The sequence below is a fragment of the Zonotrichia albicollis genome, chromosome 7, assembly GCF_047830755.1.
Source record: "Zonotrichia albicollis isolate bZonAlb1 chromosome 7, bZonAlb1.hap1, whole genome shotgun sequence".
NCBI classification, from domain to species: Eukaryota; Metazoa; Chordata; class Aves; order Passeriformes; family Passerellidae; genus Zonotrichia; species Zonotrichia albicollis.
In genome coordinates, this window is record NC_133825.1 from 35,526,795 (window position 1) to 35,548,416 (window position 21,622).

The following is a 21,622-nucleotide window of genomic DNA, read 5'->3' on the forward strand; positions in this document are numbered from 1 at the left end:
AGGGATCAGAAAGCAGAAGAATACTTTTTTCTGCTTGCTTTTGGCACAGATTTATTCATTTGGGTGTAGTAGAACAATTATATAATTCTTTCCTTGAAGATATTTTTTAGGGCCAAGGAACCCACCCCAAAATGGCTTCTATAAATTTTCTTTTACAGTCTAGGCCTCAAGGGAATTAAGTGATGTCAGCTGGAACGAGAAATTAAAAATATGTTCATGTTCAATGTACCCTTAGTGTACGCACGCACACTCAAAGACATCAACAGTCCTCTTTGTTCTCATATTTAATCATGAGCAAATATTGCACTTATTAAACTTTGTTATAACTAGTAAGATACCATAAGATTTGTGAAGAAATGTTTAGCTGAATTGCTAGGCTAAATTGTTCATTAGACAGGCTTCCCAAAGGAAAAAGCTCAAGCCTTCTCCTCTTTGCTTTCGAATTTTGATCACTGTTTCCCAAGTGGAGAATGGATTTCCTTTGCAATGACCTCTTCATTTAGAATTCATCTTTGCAGCCTATTTCTGTCAGGGGCATTCGCCCTTTTCTGGCCATGGTGCAGTTCCATGTCCCGCTTCTCCCGTGCCCTCGTTCCCTGCGGTGACCTCACTCCGGGCGGTCTCCGTGCGCCTCCAAACCTGCACAAACGTGAGGAGCAGCTCCCACCCACTGCTGCTGCCACTCCTCTGCAGAAATTATACTAACACGACAAGCACTTTGTAGTGATTATCAGCTTTGATTTTTGTTATTTTCAGCATGTTAAAACAAATTAACCGCTCTAACGCACGTATATTTTCCTGAATGCTTCAACTGCTGACATCTACAGACAGCCCTTTATTTATTGTGCCTACTCTTGTGTCTGGGCAGCTCAGAGAACCCACGAGCGAGGCACGACCATCGCGGGCCAGGATTTTGCCTGGGAGCGTTTTGTGAGGGGCAGCGGCTCTCCCTACCACTGCCATTGGCCGAAACACGCCCATGGGTGCACAGCCAATGAAGGTACCGACGGGCGGAGCGGGCGGGCCGTTCCCCGGCCGTGCCATGTGCCCAAGGCCCCCATCCCAGGAGGAGAAGGAGGACGGGGAGCGTGACGAGCAGGCGGAACGCAGCCGGACCTGCCGGGACCGCCCCGCCCGCTTCCCCCCCTTGGGCCTCGTCGGCCGCCGTCCACCCATCTCTCAGGTGAACGCGTATCCCTCCGCCGCGGCCGCCCCTCAGCCGGGCTCGCACCCGGCAGTCCCCGGATGGAAACTGTGATGGCGGCCGGCAGCGCCTCGCCGGACGGTGGCGGTACCCGAGGTAACTCCACGGGGGTTGTCGGGCGGGGAGCGAGGAGGCCCCGCGCGGGGCGAGAGGAACGGTCCGGAGCCGCTCGGAGCAGGCAGGGGGCGCGAGTGGCCGCGGCAGGACGGGACGGGACGGGACCGTGCCCCGTGTTGCGGATGAGACATTAAATAGTCCGCGCTCGCCGGCAGCGGGAGGCTCGCGGGGCAGCCGGCGCTGGGGGCGGGCGGGACCGCGGGGCGCGCCCGGGGCGGCGGGACCGGGCACAAATGGCCTCGTGTGCAGCTGCCGGACGACCGTGGGACCGTATCCCTCCGCCGGGCTGCGCGCCGAGAGTTGCGGCCGCCCCGGGGCCGTGCGGGCGGGGGCGGCGCTGCCGCGGGGCTCCCGAGCAGGAGCCGGGCAGGGACGCCTCGCTCGTCGCTGCCCCAGCGCCCGCTGCCGTGCCCGCGGTCAGACGGAGCTCCCGAGCTGCCGCCGCCTCGTCGGTCGGCCCTGCGCTTTGTCCCGGCGCAGCCCCTGCCGGCTCCTGGGCACCGCTGCTGCCCCGGCAGGCGGGGGCAGTGTCAGCCCGCCCGGCGCCGGCGCTGGCCGTGTGTCGCCGCCGCGTTTGGCTGCTGTGTTTGTAAATGGCAGGTTCGCCCTGTGGCACGGGCAGTCTGTGTGTGTGAGCTCTGAGAGCGCTTCGGTGATTTTTTTTTTCCTTTCTTTTCTTTTTTTTTCTTTTTTTTTTTTCCTGAAACATTGCTGTTCAGGTTGTGTCTGACTGCTCCAGCTCTGTGCGTTTCATAAGATCCACTTTTGTGAGTTCTTGCATGTGTCCCGGTCTGGGGAGAGATTTAAAGCGCCGCTCTAAATTTGCAGGCACATAGAATGGAACTGGGCATGAGATATGCTTCAGTATAATTTTATTTATTTATTTAATAAAATTTAAATAAACCGAAAATTCTTCAGAAATCTTGAAGATCCTGCCTGCTGAGATACCTATTTTGAATGTAGTTTGAAATGGAAAAACTGTAAAAGTTACCTAATTTAGCAGTGTCCAACTGCTATCTGCAATTTCTTTCTAGATCAAAATATATAGCTTAAACTTCTTATCTGTACTTTTTAAAACGACATATGGACAAATTGCAGCATTTTTGAGGGAAGAAAATTGTGGCTGGGAGCCTCAAGTGGTTGCTTATCCTTGTTCTTAGTGGTTTGGGGATTTTTTGAGTGAGAGTTAGCTGTGGCACATGCTTATGTATTTTCGATGTTGGTACTCATTTTATCTGCATTTAAATCTACTTACTGGTTTTAGATACTGTGAATGTAATATTCTGCCTCTTTCCCAGGCTTTTGCACAACTTTGTAGAAATCTATGGTTAGGTCTTTGCCATTAAAATTTTTGCTTGAAAAAAGATCAGTGCCTTTTGAGTTCAAGTTAAAATTTGATGGACTGAGATACCAGTCACTTCCTTCTGTACTGTTTTTAAGTTATCATGTGCTTATGTTTCCCAGCTATGAATGCCTGAATTCTAGTGGCAAATCTAAGGTAAAATAGGCATTGTTATATTGTGTATATATACAGTATTGGTATTGCATTTGATGGTGTTCTGTGAAAGAAAAGTTGGTATATATTATTGTCTTCAATGTGGTAAAAATCCACATAATGTAAATTTGTGAGGGATTTGGGCTTTTCAGCTTATTCTTTCAGTTATTGCTTGTATTTACACCATTTAAAATACCTTTTCTTTTGTTTCCAGAACTTTTTCTAGTATTTCTCCTGACTGTGGCCTTGTCTGAGTCTTGCAATCTTACCTCTTCTGTGTGTGTGGAAAATACCCAGCTGTTGGAGAATTGAAGTCAAGTATTTTCTTACCGCGTAAGTCAGACTGCTTTGAAAATGTGCCTTTAGAGATCCCTGGGATAAAAGAAAGCCCTTTTTTTTTAATGGCTGTTTCAAGTAAATATTTTTATTTTTCATGCTGCAGGAGCTTGCTGATTGTTGCATGCTACCCAAAAATAATAAAATTAAGTATAAAGTTAGTTAATTAAAGGGGATCTTAGATTGTGACTCTTCACCAAATGTGTTGTCCAGTTGAGGACCACACTGGCTTGGTATTGAAAGCCTGAGCCTTGTTCTCTGCAGCACTTTACCCCCTTCTGATTTCTGTAGCTTTTATTGTAAACATACTCCGTGTTTCAGTGTCTGGCAGTGTAACCTTCTAACCTGAGGGATGGGCACTACCAGCAGGATGATGTATTGCATCATGCAAGCCGTAATCTTTGTGTTGCGCCGTGTCTTAAAATGTTGTTCAAGCAAACAAATCCAAATAGTTTTTAGTTACTTATTCTTTATGAGGAAGTTCAGCTCGATTCTATTCAAATAAGAGATATACCATTGGCAAGAGAATGCATTTTAATGCAGTACTCTTTTGGTGAAAATGGAATATGCACATGAGTTGTTCTTTTCTCAGGGCTCAAAGCTGGGTAATATCCCACATATTAATCATCTGTGTGGAAGATGGGGAGTGTGTCGTTGAGTTAAAAGAAAAATAAAAGTTCTGTACCCAAAGTGTTTCCATTTGGAGAGATTCTGAGGAGGGAGTGTATGTCTCTGTGCTTTGTTGTTTTGGGGTGTTTTTTGGATTTGGCTTTTTTTTTTTTTAATACCACATGTGTAATTGAAGTCTTGGTGGTCTCATAGCTGGAGAACACAGTTAAGTGAATTTACTTGATATTAGAGTATGTGTCTAGTGTTGAAGTCTGTTGTATTTATTATTTTCAAGAATTGTGCTGAAGTGCTAGTATCTTCTCTAAAGGAAGGCATTAAAGCATGTGCTTAAAAAAATAAAGTGTTGCTTTTCTTGCTACATGATCCAAGAACATGGACTTGAAAATTTTCAATCTCCATTTTCTTTGTCAGGTATTTGCATGTCTAATGCTAGATACTTCCTTCTCCCAGGACTGTGGGAAAATATTTGAAAGATCTTAGGGCCAGTGCTTATGATGGCTTGGAGATCTAGAAGCAGCCCTTGCACTTATTCACAGTGAGGGTGTGATCATTCTTTCAGTTTGAATGTGAATAGATCCGATGATCTAATGAGTTGCAAGTCTGTGTTGCTTCAGGGCGAGCCCCATAGTGGAGAGAAATTCACTAATCAGACTTCAGCTAACGATTTACTAACTTTTGTTAGGAAAGAATAAAGCGACTTTGTGACTTGTACTGCAAAAAAAGTTTTTTAGTAAAAAGTGTTATACTAGTAAAGAAACAGTTCTTCTTTTCCAGTGTTGCTTTTCAGAATTTATGTTAATTTTGCTGCTGTTCCAATTCTGCTGATTCTGTGTCCACATTCTGTGCAGGAGTGTTGTTCAGACATAGACTTGAGCTGATATAAATTGTTATGGAAACACTGACACGAAATCTGTAGTGAGACAGTGATGCTGACCATAACTGTTTGAGCCTTCTAATCCATAGAGGGGTACTGTGGTCATCATGCACTGAAAATATTAACATGTACCCAGGAACATGCAATGAGAAACCTGAGAACTTGTATCTGTTGACTGATTCAGACTTGTGTGGTACTAAAGGTAGGCATGTGAAAAATTCATTGTAGGTCAGTGTGATTGGTTTTTGGTGTTGGTAAAGGTCATATCTCCATTGGTGAAGTGGATCTTTTGTCAGATTCTGATTTTACTTTCTTTCCTTTTTAAGCACAATAGTTAACTAATAGAGTAGCACACTTGCGTAATAAAAATGTAAAATTCTGTAGATTTTGACTTCTTTTTAATACTTCAGTTAGTGGCATGTCACAAAGGAGTGATTTTATTTGCATGAAATCCCAACTGATTTATTACTTATTTGATTTCATGCAAATAAATCAGATAAGTAATAAACACAGGCTTCATTTTTAAAAAGTAGGTCTTCGGACTTTTTTATGCCTACAGGTTGGGAGAAACCCAAAATTTGATGACATGTGTCTTTCAGTAGATGTTCTTTAAAACATATTTTTCAAGTTTTATTTATTTTTTTTTAAAAACCCACCAAGTAACAAACCAACAAACACCCCCAAAACAAACAAACAGAGGTTATACTGTAATAGGTTTTTTTGCCTCATCCTTTTTTTTTTACTCTTTGAGTAATATTATAAAAATTAACAACTTCAGAGATTGGCATATATTTGTTAGTGAATTGCAATAGGTGTTCTAATTGCATTTGTTTTAAGAGTAATTATTTCCTTTGTTTGTTTTTAATTTCAGGAGAATGAAATGGGGAAGTTGTAGAGCTTTGAGAGTAACTTGGCGCAGTTGTCTCATTTGCTGCCGGAAGTAAGACTAAATCTCAAGAATTCATGTAAAGAAAAGTAGAACCTAAAATCATGTCATCTGAACAGGAACACTTTTTTTGTGACAGAAAGCAAATCTGTGTCTTGAAACACAATGCTATGAAGAATTTTTCTACAGACATTACTTTGAAGAAAGAACTGGTGAGTGATCCTTCAAGTATGACAATTCAACCAGCAATTTTAGATGTCAATCTCACTTATGGACTAAAAAACGTGAAGATTGAATTGCCCAAGGTGAACATTCCAAATGAAGTATTAATGAAACATGAAGTTGATAGGTTTAGAAAACTCTTTCAGTGTAAGCAGCAAACTGCTAGGAAATCCTTAAGTCCAGAGAAAATTAGTGGAAGCAATCTCAGTTGTTCAGAAGGAAGCCACTTGCAAATTAAACCAGAAGTGCAATTTGAAGAAGGATTGAAAACTGCAGCAAAGATACTGAATTTCACTTGTACGAAGTGCAAGGATAACATTAGATACAGCCCAAATGACCTACAGAAACATTTTCAGCTGTTACACTATGGTGAGTTGCCTCTGTATCCTTGTGAGATGTGCAGCTTCTCAGCTAATGACTTCCAGGCGTTTAAACAGCACAGACGCATCCATCGTAGCACTTTAGTAAAATGTGAGCTCTGTAATGATGAGCAGATATACACTTTGTTGGCTTTGACAAAACACTTCATATCAAAGCATTGTGTAAATGGACACTTCCAGTGTGAAAAATGTGGGTTTTCTACCTATGATGTGGGTACGTTTGTTCAGCACATTCACAAACATAAGGAGATTCTCTATAAATGTGGAAAATGCCATCAAGAAAACTTTACAGAAGAGGAGCTCCAAAATCATCTGCTTGTGCATACCAGTATGTTTTCTTTTGGTTGTCCTTACTGCAGTTACAGCACATCACGGAAAGATTATCTTTTAAAACACATCATAGCTTTACACAGAGACCACTTAATTGCAAAAGAAAAACTGGAAAAGGATAAATATGAAAAAAGAATAGTAAAGACTCCAGCAGGACTGAAGCTTGTGTTAAGGAGGTATAAAATGGGAGCATCAAAAAAACCACTCTGGAGATGGAAGAAGATAAGCAGTGGAAGTGACAGTGCTGGAGAAGAAAATACACAAGTGCTAAGAAGTGTGAATAAAATTCAGCCAAATGCTGAGGAGCTGAATCAGTGCGTGAGAGACGTGGAAACAAGTGAAGAGAAACATCAAGGTAAATACACGGAGAAGCGTCATTTCATGGGTGGAATGCTCTCTGCTGCTGCTGCACAATACAATAAGGCAGATGATGGCACAAGTTATGGCCTGGGATTATCGAAAAGTGCTGTTCATGGGCCAACAGTATTGATGTTTAAAAACAATAAAATATCTGTACCAGCAAATTACAGTGCGAAATTTATGGGCTTTAAAATGGTAGATGGAAAACAACATATTGTTATAAAATTACTACCTACAAGTAAGCAAAATGACTGTTTGTTGGGTCATAAAGTTGATCCTGTTAAAGATGGTTCTGCAACTCCTTTGCTACAGACTGCTGATCCCTGTGGCTTGTCTTCAGGTGCTATACCACATGTAAGTGATCAGTCGACTTTAAAGAACAATTGTGTTCATCCATTAACTTCCCCTCCGTTTTCCTGTCCTGCTCCTCATTCAGGAAAAACAAAAGTGGAAAAACAAAATAACTACTTATTGTATGGTAGGAGTATTTCTGAAACTGTAGCACCTTCTAATATAGCTGAAGGAAAAGGTCCAAATTGTTTGCCAATGAAGCTGGACTCAACTGTACCTCCACATGAAGCAGTAACAAAAGTTGGAGCTCAAACTGGTATCTCATGGGGAAGCTTTCGTCCTTCAAGTCATCCTCAGGTATTATCACCCGCTATTACAAATACCCTTCATTGTGACCCTATGAAAATGCCCTACTTTCCTGAACTGAAAATGCAAAATGGTGACCTGAATAATAGCCATGGAACTAATAATCTCTGTTATTCAACCTCAGTGGATTCATCTAATGAAGGGTTGTTGTCTTTTCACAACTATTCCAAAGTGAACTCTTTGGATAATCCATGTAGCATTTGGACGTCAACAGATGACAGGTACAGAGAATTTAGCAAAAGAGGTTCTTATCAAAACTCTGGAAATGAACTTCCATCTTCACATTCAGAGTCAATGAAAGGTTTGAAAGCAGAGAAAGTTGTGTCAGCCCAATCAAATATTAATAAAACTTACAAACACATAAACACTAAGAATAACTCTGTGTCTTTTAAAAGCCAATCTCAATGTGGTGTTGACAGCGAGTGTTTTATAGAGGACAAGCATAATGGCCGACAGTGTTTGGACACTAACCTAGAGCAAGGCTTTCAGAACGTAGCTGAGAAATTCCAGGAAAATGCCTCTGATGGTGTTAACTCTTTCTTAATGCCTAAAATCACATCTGTTTTCTCATTGCAAAGTGAGCAGGCAGCTAATTATTTATCGCCTGAGATAAACCAATTACTGCAAGATGTGTTAAAAGTAAAAACAGCCTCTCAGCAGGAGTTCCACAGCAAGACTAACTGTGTCCAGCTTCATTCTGATAAGCTGCTTTCTGGTCCTGAGACTGGGAGTGCAGCCTGCGTGTGTTTGAAAGGCTCTGCAACTGTGTGTGGTTTTCAGAGGCCTCCACCTAATGTACGCTTCCCTTTATGTAGGAGAGAGTTCAACACAAGATGTAGCACAAATGAAGGTACATGTTGTGGGAGAGAAAGACAGACACCCAAAACATCACTTGATTCACAGGATGTGGACAAATTATCCAGAACTCCAGGTGTTGGTGCATTGCTAAAAACTCCTACAGATGAGTTTACACAGCAGGTAGTAAAAGATAAAGTACTGTCTGCAACTCAAAATCCTAGCAGCTTTTCACCAGTTTTGCCTGTTCTTCAGGAACAAAAGAAAGCCCTTTTTGTTCAGTCCCTTCCATCACGATTTTTCGTTCCTTTCCACCTTTCTAACCAATCTAGGCAGCAGATGGTGTCAGGAAAATCTCTTCCATCAACCAGTTCATCAGATGTTACTAAAGGTGTACCTGCATCTTGTGTTTCAAACAAAGGACCTGGAACGATTTTGACTTTTAGTGGGGCAGTTGGAACAGTTGCAAATGCCGCTAATGATAGTTCTCAGGTTTTAGGGGGAGTTGCATCCAGAGAATTTGGGAAAATACCAGCTTCAGAAGTGAAGGGGAAAAATGGCAATTTTAGAAATTTAAGAAGTTCCTGTAATGAGGAAGTATGTGGTACAGTAAATGACTGTATGCCATTCAAAGCACCTCTTGTAGTTCCAAACTCATCAGAGTCGTCTGTGAAGGCAACTTCTTCTGTGAAGGTGTTACCAGAGCACCAGGATGCTGCCTTTGGGTCTTTGGAGTCAGTAAAACAACAGGAAATTAAACAGGAACAACACATTTATGCACTTTCGCCTGATGGACAGCAGGGAGTTTTTCTGAAATGTTTGACACCAAACAAGCCTGTAGTTCATAAACCAATTTTTTTTCAGGATAATGCTCATCAGAATTGTCAACCAAAGAAAACTGGAGCCATGCAACAACAGCCTTTGCTGAAAATAAGAACTCGTACTTCAGATACACTGTCTGATAACACTCAGTCAGTAAGGAACTCGGTGCCCTCACTACAGGTGGATAACTTGCAGTCCCTTACTCCTGCACTAGCACAGAAACCAACTAATCTTAGTTTTAATGATGCCTTAAACTTACCAGGTGGGTTAATGCCAGCAAATGCCTCTTTGGCAAGCTCTAATCCAGCATGTCGTGTTCCTCCTGTAGAACCTGTTTATTCTGCTAAATCTGCAGGGATGCGGTTGCAGAAATGTTCTATCGAGAGTATGCAAATAATAGCTGCTAACAAGAGGAATAACTCTGGTTGTCAAAAGTCCACATGGAGCACCCAAAACAGAACTGCAAAAATAAAACCTGGTTTAAAACAAGCTGGATCTAAAAGTTCGAGAACTGTGGGTGGGCAAAGAAACAAGAATTTCAAACGTAAAAGGAAGGCTAGTTGCCCAGAACCTCCTAGAAAGAAAGCAATGTTGCACAGAAAGTGTAAAGAAAAGAATCAAAATGAAATTGTTAGTGAATCAGGTAGCCCTTACGAACCAGGGGCATCAAAAAAAACTGTAAGGACTTTGAAATTACTCCCTTTTAATTCTAACCAGCTTGTAAAATGCCCTCGGAGAAATCAACCAGTTGTTGTGCTAAACCATCCTGATGCAGATGTTCCAGAAGTTGTAAATGTAATGAAAACTATTGCTAAATTCAAGGGACATGTTCTTAAGGTTTTATTGTCAAAAAGAACCGTTGAAGCTCTTCTGCAACCAGACTTCCGCAATCCTTCGGATGTAACTACTGATAATTTTTCTCAGAAAAGATACAGGACAATAAAACCCCTTAACCCTGTAAAAGAAAGATTTGTCTTAAAATTGACACTGAAAAAGACTAGCAAAAACAATTACCAGATTGTGAAAACTACCTCCAATAATACCTTGAAAGCTAAGTTTAGCTGCTGGTTTTGTGGTAGAATATTTGACAATCAGGATAATTGGGTAGGACATGGACAGAGGCATCTGATGGAGGCTACTCGAGATTGGAATTCATTAATGAAATGATGACCAGTGAAGAAAATAGTCATTAAAGTTTAAAAAAGCACCCCAGCTGGATTAGGATACACAAGTCATTCTGTTTTCTATGTCAGTATTGTAACTGAGGTTGAAAAAGTATGCAAAGTTCTTGTGTTATAAAAGAAAGAGTGTATTCCCTATTGCCATCAGATTGGAGAAAGATCAAAGAACGTTGTGGTTTAAATAACTTGTAACTAACTGCAAATACAATTCCATGAAAATATATATTATTTTTATTACTGCTATCGTGCTATATTTTTATTCTATAGAATAAGTCTTCAGGGCCTTTGTTCTGTACATACTTAAAATCCCTAAACATGTAAATATTTTTATACTTTTCAAGTTACTTGCACAGAAATTACATCCTTCCCCCCAGTTTTTCAGTTCTGTGCATGCACTACTAAAACCAATTTTTAAAATATTTTCAAAAATACACAGCTGTTATCCTGGGAGTTTTGTTATTTTCACTTATTAGCTCTTGATTTTGTTTTTCAGGGATTGAACACTATTATTAGCAAGTGCCTCAAAGATGTGAAGCAGTTTACATTATGTTGACTGTGTAACTTTGGGTCTGTATAGGGCCATTCCCCCACAGTTTGATTTAAACAAAGCCATATGTGAATGCTTTAAGCTATATTGCTATGCACATGACACTTGTACTATTTCTGTGCAGTTTGTCTACTTTCTTAGTGAAGTATTTTTCATATAAATTAATAAAACATATGATTGTGTTAATACGGTGAGTCAGAATGAAATCAATTGAAAATATACAGTATATATATTCATAATGTATATGGTGTTTAAGAATGGTGAACATTCCTAATCTGTATTGATTTTGTCACTATTAAATTTGCTATAACTTGTGTTTACAGCATATGACTTTGAGCATTTATAGAAAATGTTCCTATCTTGTTATGTCTGCCACAAACCCTAAAGGGATGGTCAGGACGTGGGGAGGTGCAGAGCACCCTTTTAAGCTTGTAATTGCTTCCTAGCTTTATTTCAGGTGGATGTAATTTGTCCCCATAATGACTTAATGTTTTCTACTGTTGCTTATTCAGATATACTGCCTTTTGGGGCACTAGGGATTTGGCTAAACCAAGGCTTGAGTTGTTATTCCCATATTTTATCAGCTGGAAGTGTAACGTTCTTAGCGGCCTGCTTGCTTGCTACTTTCAGTTTTAGAGATAATGAAGGGAGAGACTATGCATTACAGTTTTTAGTCTTTATACAAGGGCATGTCACCAAAAGACCTCTTAACCCTAGTGACTGAGGGTATACAGATGAAGGTTGTTATTACTTGTTATCCACAGTAATAATGTCACGAGGCTTTGTCCTGCAGGTTCTTCATGAACCTCTGTAGGCTCAAAGTTTCAGTCTAATGTGGGACTGCTCTTACCATATGGCTGGCACCTTTTGCCCAAGTATGAAGGTGTAAGCCAGCTTCATAAAGTATTGATGGAAAAGCTGTCAAAACGGAACAGTAGGCTTGGAGAGGACTGGGGCATTTAAATCCTGGGGTTTAGATTGTATGCAAGCCCAAGGAGTTTTCTGTTACTGGTGAAAATGAAGGTTGCTTGCTACCAGTGAAACAGTAAGAAGTCATGGATGTCACAGGCATGTCACCACTAACCTGAATTCAACTTATGTTTTAAAAAGTGTTCAGATTACTTAAAAACAATTGCTTCGGTGATTAGATAAATTTTTCTTTCCTGATTTGTGTGTTGGCAGGAAGATGCACACTAGCCTTGCATCTGGTGAGTTATGTATGGAAGACAAGTGAAGCAGTCAAGGCAGCATCCTTTGGGTGAATTAATACACAGTTGGCATGTGTTGTGTATCTAAACTGAATCATTTTGCACTGCACAATGGACTTGAGCTCTGATGTTAATTTAGCTAGGAACTTTGAAGAAGACCAGTGTAGTGGTGAGGAAGCAGGTTGGAAAGAAACAGTGCTGGGAAAGGACAAAAACATGTTAAGCTTTTTTGACTACAAGGATCTATTGTCTGCCTCTGCTTGCTCTTCTGTAAACTCTGAAATTGAACTCGCAAATTTTGGACATTGCCTTTGCCTTCTTTGGAAAAAATATATGTGAAGTTTGTTTCTAAACCTACTTGGTGCAATTTCAGTGAGGATGACCAGTCTTTATTAACAATTACTTAGCATTGAGGTGGAAGTTCTGCTGTAGCATTAGGGGGTTTTCTCTGTATTGATGAAGCATGAGAGTGACAACTGTCATTGGAATTTTTTTCCTAACTTGTTTATTTTTGTATGAATTGACCATAAATGGTACTGTGAAAACATTGTAAAGCTGGGAAATGTTGAAATAAGGCTGCTTTATACAATCTTAATTAATTGTCATGTGTCACTTTTTCCATGGACATCCATCTCATTCAGTGCAGAGAATTTTTGCTTCCTCCTGGGTAGCAATTCAGTATTTTGTTTCCCCACCCTTAATTAGGTCCTCATATTATTTAGTGCAGGTTGCTCGAGTACTGTTCCAAATATATAATTTTATTCTTACGACCTTTTTCATAGTGCATTGTTTGAGGTTCTTAGAGTTTGGCATTTCTGCAGATCAGGTTTCAGAAAAACTCAGGTGGGCCTTCACTGAAATTAAGATCACAATTAATTACCATCAGGAGAAAATTAGATTGAAGTGATCTGACCTGTGTTGCAGTATCTGGTGTGGTAGAAGATGCAGGGAAGATATGTTCACTTCTTCAGTTCAGCTACTTTAATTGTGTGAAGCCACCTTTTTACCGGCTGACTTCTGCAATGTTGGTGCATTTCTCAGCATTTTCAGTAAATGGGGAAAGGTATGCTACAAACATCCTACAAACCACAGTTTTTCATTATACAGCTACGATTTATCCCTGAAGTATTGCATGAACCGAGTGAAACATAAGTCCCTGTGGAAAAATATTCACTGATTGTATATCTAATGCTTGTATTGTAATGGATATAGCTGATGTGACAAGGTTGCACAGGTAACTTGAATTATCTTGATTTTGAGTGCTTTACTGTGCCACCATAACATTTTAATAGTTTGTAACATTGCAAATAGCAAGATAAACCTTAAATTGATTTTATTGTTTTGGGACATACAAAGAGAGGTGCAAGCACAAGGTTATCAACTATTTGTACAAACTTGAAGAGGCCTAAAATCGATCCCATTATGTGTTCTTGGCAAGATGTGCATTCATCAGTAAGTCATGGTGCCCTTCCTCAGTAATTCCAGTGTTTTAACAAAAATTTGTTACAGAGCTGTTATTACGTGACACACCTTTATGTTGTTATGTGACACGCTTTTTTTTTCCTAACAATGCTTCCTAATAATCTCTTTTTGCTGCTGCTGCTGCTTTTCATTGAAGGAAGAATGGGGTTTTGTACCTTGTGTCTTTGAACACTTGGATTTTTGAGAATGCAGGTTCTTATTCCTTTCATGGAGCAACATTGTCAGGAATGATATGCAGTACTCATTGTACTCTCTGTATCAGGTAGGCAGACAACATTTCTCCTTTGTGTATTATTAAATATGACACTTGCCCTGAGTTCTCAGACAAAAGAATTCATTTTTAGTTCTTGGTTTACGGGTTGTTTGTGAGTGTGTGGTTTTTTGGTGTGAGGTTTTGGGGGTTTTTTGGTTTTTGTTTTGTTTTAACTATTCAGTGAATGATATATTATATGGAAGGGAAATTAGCAAACAGTATCACAATATCAAAGAAAGATGAGGGAGGGGTGTGTTGCTGTGTCTCAGGTCAGATTTGATATACCTGTTAGCTGGAGATGACTGCTGGCACTGCAGCAGCCACACCAAGTCACCATTTCCTGCATTCTGTAATGGCTTTGCAGCCCACAGCACTGGGATTTTGAACTCAGCAGGCTTCATCCTGAGTGCCAATTTATTCTATGTCCAGAATGTAGGAAATGGTAGCTTGGTGCAATACCTGAAACTTGCTTAAACCTTCTCCAGATAAAACTTTGTTTCGTGGTATGTCTGCACCAAAGCCCTGCCAAACTAGAACAGATCTAGCTGGAGTATGGAAAACAGAGTAACCAGTCTGGTGCCTTTGTTCCTGTACAAAACACCAAGTGTAGTAAAGTAGGTGATAATGTGCTGGAGTGTTTTGTGTGTTTGTTGGGGGAGGCTCCCCCAACGAGCCTTATTTTGCCTAAATAGTGCCTAAAAAGTTCTCATTTCAGGCTGATTGGATTATTTTGTGGAAGGTTGTGTTACCTATCAGCTCCCTGCCTTGTTTTGTTGTCCAAACTATAAGGTAGCCCTATAATCGTGTAGAACATGGATAAAAAGTAAATTAAGGTTTGAGGATGAAGGTAACTGGCCCCTTTATCTAGAGCAATTTGTTATTTGTAGGTCAACCACAATATTCTATGTAGTGCTGAGCACTTAGAGCTGAGGGGCAGGAACAGCGGTGTTTTAAAGTGCTCAGTGCTAATTACCTTTTAAAAAAGTGATATTTAGTTATGAAATATACACACTTGAACTTCCCTTGTTCATGCTATTTTTCCCCCTCAGTCCTAGAATGATGGAGATACTGCACACTTAGCTTGGAAAGAATGAAGGATCTAGAGATTTTGAGGGGCAACACAGAAAGGTTGGCAGACAGTACCAAGTTGAAATACTGTGCAATACATGATTGAAAGGCAAGGACTGCATGAATGCAGAGGAAGTTAAATACTCAGTGGCTACTTTTTTCAGAGTACTTCCATTGGGAGTATTGCTTGAAATAGCTTCTAAAGTGATACTTAAATTAGCTAAATAATATAATAGTACCTATATAGAAAGAGGAAATGAAGCTTGCAGACACTATTAACTTGTGTTTTTACACCTTGACTTGGTAATCTTAACGTTCTAAACATTTCAGTAGTATTAGGCATAGTGTTAAATGTAAAATACCAACTGAGCAATATACTAAACATAGCCTTTAGGTAGTACTGTGGTGGTCTGTCGTAGGTAGGTGTGTGTAGTCTGTGTACGTTGTTTCTTATTTGCCAGTGTGTTATCCCATCACATTTGGGTAAGTGTTGCCTGTGTTGCAGAGGGAAGAAGCTGACCTGCCTCAAGGTATGTAGGCAGCCATGTGCTGAGCACCCTGCTGGCATACAGTTCTTTCTAGGAGACAGCTGCATGACTTTTAGAAGTATCTGATCAAAAGCACAAGAAAGTATTTGCAGAATTCAGCCACCCTATGGCCCTAAGCGACTTGCTGAGACTTTGCAGGTCTTGACTCAGTCTCGCCTTTAATGCCTTGAATATAATCCTGGAGAACACTGCTTTATATGGAACAAAAAGAATGAACTGAGTGTGTATAATATGTCAGTTTTGGAAAATACCTTTAAGATGGATCAGTCTTCAGGTCCAGTGAAATCAAACACTGCTAGAACTAGTTAACAATTGCTCCTAAAAGTTTTTCATTGATGCAATTTCTACATTCATCAAATTAATTTTTTACCACTTGAATATTTGTGGAAGTTTACTTTTTCCACAAAATTACAGTAATCACAGTATCCAGTAATCACAGTAACCACTGTGATAGAACAGGCTATCACATAAAAAAGTGGTTTTTTCCGTGTGTGTCTCCATGAACAGTAATTCAGCAAGAAGTGAGTAATTTAGCAATGATGCAGTGTGCCTGGGTCATCAGCAGTAGGCAATTTGAAGACAAAATATTTGAGAGTCATTAAGCCAAATTGTGTGTGTAATATATATATATACACACATGAGATAAAGTTGTAAAAAGTGATGCTTTTTCATAACATTGTGAAGGAGCACATACAAATATATACATTAAAACATCAACACTAGCGATGCTTTCTTGCTGGAAGGGTGTCAGAAATGCAGTCCAGCAAAGTCTCCATACACTACTGAGTTTACAGTATATTTAAATTTTATTTTTACATTTGAAAATACAAACAAAAATATCAGTGAAACAGGGTGAAGCTGACGGAAAGTACAACACATGTCCATAAATCTAAAACATTCAGGTGGATTTATTACCACTAATCAAAGTCCAGTCCTATTTTCAACTTGTGCACAGTGGTACATTAGGTCAAGTTGCTCTAATTTCTGGGGCTGTGCACTTTACAAAGAAATTGCTGAAAGCAGTGATATGTGGTAAATATAAATTGAAAGAATAGATCACTGTGGGTATTCTCATTTTTAAAATGAAAATGTCCTTCAAGAAATCTGTCCTCAAACAGCAGTCAGAGGCTGTGGTATGCAGCTGTTCTTCCCATGACTGGATACCCGTGTTGTCACAGATGACAGTGTGTCTGCTTTGGCTTCTTGTGTTAAACTTTCCTGATCAAAGTGACGTGGGGTTGAACTCTATGAAATGCATTTCTTACTACTCTGTAGGTGCTCTTGAAGAGTGTTTCCCATCATTTTGGATTTTCTTCTTTTAATACATTGTCCATGTCTCGGTATGTAGAAAGAAATTATTAAAGAGGTCTTCATTTCAGCAGTTCGGTTTGATTAAGAAACTCTTACAATATATTTCAGTTTTGTTGAGTCTTTTGTGTTGTTTTGGCTGTCAATTAGAACCAGGGAGGTGCGCTGATGATTCTCTACTATTTCAGCAACACTGTCAAAGCGCTGGAAAAAGAAAACAAAAAATAATTAGTGCTGGCTTCCTTTATACTATAATATTGACAAGTAATCACTGCATCTTTTTATCTTTGCTTCTCATCTAATTGAAGAGAGTTAAGCTACCTGTTACCAAGTTAGACACTTTGCCTTTTAGTGAGAGCACTGCTCCTTCTCTTAGTTCTGATTTTAGTCATAAACAGATTAGATTTAGACAACAGAAGATATTACAGGCACCAGCTGTCCCCCTCCTCTCCATTTGTGATTGCCACTGAGTTTGCTGTGGGCCATAGTGAACTGACATTTCATTTTCCCTTAATGACCAGTAGGCTGCAGACTGGCTGCTCAGCAGCTGTGGCAGATGTGGTTCAGCCACCTCAGAGGGAAGGCTGTGTCCAGGAGTAACAGGTACAGGCAACCATCCATGAGACCTGTTCTAGTTACACAGTTTTAATGTTTGTCACTGTAAATTAGTATCCAGAAACTGCTAGGGCTGTTGCTTTTCTTCTTGGACTTTGGTCAAATAAAGACTTTGGACTATCTTATTTATCCTGAGGTCATTTTTCACCCTTTGTTGAAGACCACGTGAGCTCCAGGCTATTATATTTCCTCTGATTTCAAAACTGGTGCCTGGGAGGCAGATAATTAGGCTATGTCAAGCCTACTTTCACACTGCTGAAAAGCCTACTCTATGCAGTGATGAACTGTTTTCATTGCTATTTGTGTTCCAAGTTTCTGTTTTGCTATCAGAGTAATGATCTCCGTGGCAGTGTAGATAACCAGTGATCTTTTCACTCCAGAGCTAAAGTTTAATATTTTCTTTATGTGAAAACAGAACTAACAGTAATGTCATTCTCATTTTTAGTAGTGTTGGAGGGTTTTGTTTCTTGAGCATGGCTGTTCTTCCTTTGCAATTTTCCAAGAAACATAACTACAGTTTTAGATAGAAAGTAAGTGGAGGACTGTAAACAGTCAGAAAATTTATCTAGTGGCTGCAGCTCTTATCCTTTTAACTTTATTTAAACAGCTCTATGAGTATGTTTCAAATTAGATCTGTGGTTTTAGTTACAGTGTACAGGAGCTGTTATAACACTGGTTTCTCTAGCTTGACAGATTGGTCATTATGAAGGGTATATTTTTATCTTCATACATGAGGAATCTTTGTGGTCACAGTGCAATATATCTTAGTCCTTGCTTATTAAAGGTATATAACTGAAAACTGTTAGGAAAAATACCCCCACATCATCTCACCTCTTCACCACTTTTTTCTCTGCCCAGTGCATATTGCCTTGTGGATTCAATGAATCGTATCGGGATGTTGTACACTCTTCTGTTGTAAAACACAACCAGTGTATATGGCTGCCGTGAGTCCTGCCCAGAACTCTTCCTTATTAGAAAAGATCCATCCTAAAGAGAGAAAAGCAGTCAGTGTATTTGGCTCATTTCTTTCCAACAACTTAGTCTTCTTTTGGCTTTTATTTTGATTCATATTCACATTGAACCCATTTTCCCATTAGAAAAATAATAGCAGCAGATGAGAAGTAGCATGTATTCCTGCTAACAGTAGCTTGCAAAGGTGGCATTTAGGAATCAGCTTTGTTGCTGCCTGTTCTCTCTCTCAACCAGAGAGAAAATGAAGAAATAAATACACAGTGGCAGCCATCTGTTGGGATCCACAGACTATTAGGGAATAGTTTCCATCAGTGGCAGTAGGTAGGGAAGGAAGCAGGGAGAGGTGGATACACCATTTCTCCAGAGCTGTAAAAAGGAGCTCACCACAGTCAAGCACCTGCACTCCTGACTATGTAGCCCTGTGCTCACTAACTCACAGTAGCCTTCACCTGGTGACTGCCCTGTTCTCTGCCCCTTTATCCTCTGTGGACTTAGGCAAGAGTGGAAATGTACTTGAGGCTGAGGATGCAACTCTACATGCTCCTCTTTCCTCCTGTGACACTGGATTTTGCACAAAGAACAGTTGAGAGAATTCCAATTCTCCAAACACCTAAATGCCAAGTGTTGCTATTTCAAAAGGCATAGCAACACCAGCCTTTCCAAAGAGCTGTTTCCACATCAGCCACTGGACAGTGGTGGAGACCACTTAAAGGCCACTGGGCTTTGCATTTCTTTTAAGGGGGTGTGCATGAGCTGCAAGATCTTCCTCAGCTCTCTAGTAGCTTTCTCTGCAGTACTTTGGTCTTTGAGTTGCACTAATGCAACTTTGTGTTGCAATGAAAGCCAGCATTAATTAATGTCACCACAATAACTCCAGGTTTGACAGTACTTGCATGGCACAGCAGTTCTGACCTGTTCAGAAGGCAACTGATGCTCTTTGAATACTTCTGGTTGTCTTTTAAAAAAGTTTTTATGTGAAGTTCTGGGATTTTTCCCCTTAAAACAGATATTCTTTAAAAGTGACCTACCTTGTTTGATCGGTACAATGCATCTTCTGCCATTTTCCTATCACAGGTAGCAGCATACCATGCTTTGCTGTGAACACCAGCATCCTAAAAAGAGAGGAACAGTGTTTCACCTGTAAAATAATAATAATAAAGAATATGGCCTGCAGGGGAGTTATTGCTAAACAGTGACAGCTAAGAAGAACTAAAATGCAGAAAACTCAAGAGTTTAAAAAAGTCTGCCAGGAGTTCACAGTTTTAGTTGAGTAGAGGAAGGGTAAAGAAAAACTGGGAGTGTCAAAACAGCGGTAACAGATTTGTGATAGAAGGCTGATAAATGACAAAAGAGAGACGCCCTGAGGAAAGCAGTCAGGTTCAACTGTAGGATCGTTCTAAAGACAAAAGCTATTCCAGTAGAATTTAAAGAGGAACAAATTGTCGAGGAATGTTGAGGAATAATGCTCTTTGTGAACACAATCATCCCTGTCTCCACATGGACAGCATGATGCCTGGGTAAGTTTTGCTCCAGCTTTACAGTAACAAGTTTAATGATAAAATTAATTTTCACACAAGCTTTGTCACCTCTGTACAAAACAGATGAAAGGTTGCACATTATAACTGAGCTGGTCTAGCTGACTTATGGCTGCCAGAAAGGGAATGTCTTGGCTTCTCCTTTGTGCTCATTTTGTTGCTCATCTGATCCCATGGTGAGATAATTCACTTTATTAAACTAGTAGAAAAAAACCCAAAAAACTTTCCTTTTTGTTTTGCCTTTTTTGTGTTTGACTGCCAAGCTGATTTTCTGTCAGTTTAATGACTTGGCTCAACCCACTGCAGGATCAGGAAGGAGCACCACAGAAGCTGGGAGGGGAGCTGACAGTGAGGAAAGAGCAGAGCCTCAATTTTGGGGGCATTGTACTAAATTCTTAGACTGGCTCAAGCCATAACATATAATTTTACCTTCAAAATTTTTCCATTTATTTCTCCTCTCACACTATTCATTGGAAAAAGAAATGCTGAGAGGAATTGCAAATATGAAAGGTACTTGCCCACATAGAAAATGAGTCCAGTGAACAAATCTTTGTTCAACAAAAGAAGGAATTAATGGCCTCCAGACTTTTCTTTTACCACTATCTGTGGCCTGTAGTGTAGAAGCAGAGAGCTGCTGCCAAAGTTTGGATGGGAACCAAGCAAACAGTGAATGTTGTGGGAATTAATGACATAATTAATTGTCCTTAATCTGTGAGCGTCTGTATTGTGGAGGATGCTACAGCAAATGACACCACTGTATATAATTGCTGGGAAAATAACACTAACAGCTAATTTTTTTTAAACAAAATGGATCTTTTATTAAGTTCTGTTATGTTTCTGCCCATGGCTGTTACATAAAAATTGCAAATGTAACTACTATAAGCTGTTTATGTAGAGTGTTCTGGATTGCTTATTTCAAAGTAATTTTTATAATAAATATCTAGTATTACATAAAGTTAAAATTTTTCCAGAACTTCAAATCCTTTGTGTTCTTCACTGTTGTATTATCTTTGTCATGTCAGAGTTTAGAACACTTACTGTTACTGGCTCTGCATGACAGAGCCTTTGGTTTACACTCAACAGAACTATTTTTACCTTGTTTGTGACTACTAGGTTTATAAGAATGGGTTTTTGCATTTTGTGGTCTCCCTTCATCCAAAATGAGAGTAAGGGGAATAGCAGTGAAATGAAAATAACCTTGCATTTGCTTAGATCATTCAAAGCTTAATGTTGCAACAAAACACATAAAAAAGAGAATTTGCCATAAAACTGACAGTGTGAACTGTAATGAGAAGAGATCTGTTTAAAGGAACAGAAAGGAGCTGGACTTGGGAGAGACTAAAACACAGAGGGGAGGCATCACAGCATCATTGTATTTGCTTACTGCACCTTTTTTTTCCTGTACACAATTTTACAGCTATAAGTTAGAAAAAAAAAGTACGTGATTAAAAACTCTTGATAGCAATCTGTATCAAAGACTAGACTTAAGTACATCACCACAGATTTCCTTGTTTCAGTGATGTTGAAAGTAGGAACTGGAGAGTCAGGAAGACATGAAACCAAAGCTTTTTGTGATTGGTAGGGTGCCAAGATTTAATATAATAATGTTTACATATTTTTCTACAGTTTGTTAAACCTCTCCTATGCTAAGCTAATATTCAGATTATTTGTACTACAGAAAAGCCTCATTGCAAAAGAGGGCATAGAAGCCCTCCAGGAATGTAATTTTCTACTGAAAGGAGGTGAAAATACTATTTTAAAATAAAGGATATTTCTGCAATATGAACTTAACTAATA

General features: G+C 39.8%; 2 protein-coding genes across 16 annotated transcripts in view; one reads left to right on the plus strand and one right to left on the minus strand.

Moving 5' to 3' along the window:
• Positions 1–1,171: 1,171 nt before the first annotated feature.
• Positions 1,172–11,158, plus strand: ZNF518A (zinc finger protein 518A). 4 transcript variants are annotated; one of them, XM_005481203.4, is made up of 3 exons: positions 1,172–1,300; positions 3,031–3,149; positions 5,528–11,158. In XM_005481203.4, exon 3 carries the CDS (start codon positions 5,647–5,649, stop codon positions 10,273–10,275), a length of 4,629 nt encoding a protein of 1,542 aa, XP_005481260.2. In that variant the 5' UTR covers positions 1,172–1,300; positions 3,031–3,149; positions 5,528–5,646; the 3' UTR covers positions 10,276–11,158. The 4 variants fall into 4 exon arrangements, with proteins under 4 accessions (XP_005481260.2, XP_026655428.2, XP_074401116.1 ...); XM_026799627.2 differs by lacking the exon at positions 1,172–1,300 and adding an exon at positions 1,662–1,921; XM_074545015.1 differs by lacking the exon at positions 1,172–1,300 and adding an exon at positions 1,950–1,973.
• Positions 11,159–15,815: 4,657 nt separating this feature from the next.
• Positions 15,816–21,622, minus strand: part of BLNK (B cell linker) — a 90,620-nt gene continuing 84,813 nt past the window's right edge. For 3 of the 12 annotated variants that reach the window (XM_074545020.1, XM_074545019.1, XM_074545021.1), the window contains exons 24-26: positions 19,319–19,402; positions 18,150–18,305; positions 15,825–16,907 (exon numbers count right to left, since the gene is read on the minus strand). In XM_074545020.1, the coding sequence (XP_074401121.1) occupies positions 16,788–16,907; positions 18,150–18,305; positions 19,319–19,402 (360 nt within the window). In that variant the 3' untranslated portion in view covers positions 15,825–16,787. Of the gene's footprint in view, positions 16,908–18,149; positions 18,306–19,318; positions 19,429–21,622 lie in introns of those variants that run through there. The other 9 variants (XM_026799628.2, XM_074545022.1, XM_074545024.1 and 6 more) reach the window with 5 other exon arrangements.

What these genes read in the sequence shown, in the direction of transcription:
- ZNF518A (XM_005481203.4), top strand. Translation starts at nt 5,647, where the DNA reads ATGTCATCTGAACAGGAACACTTTTTTTGTGACAGAAAGCAAATCTGT.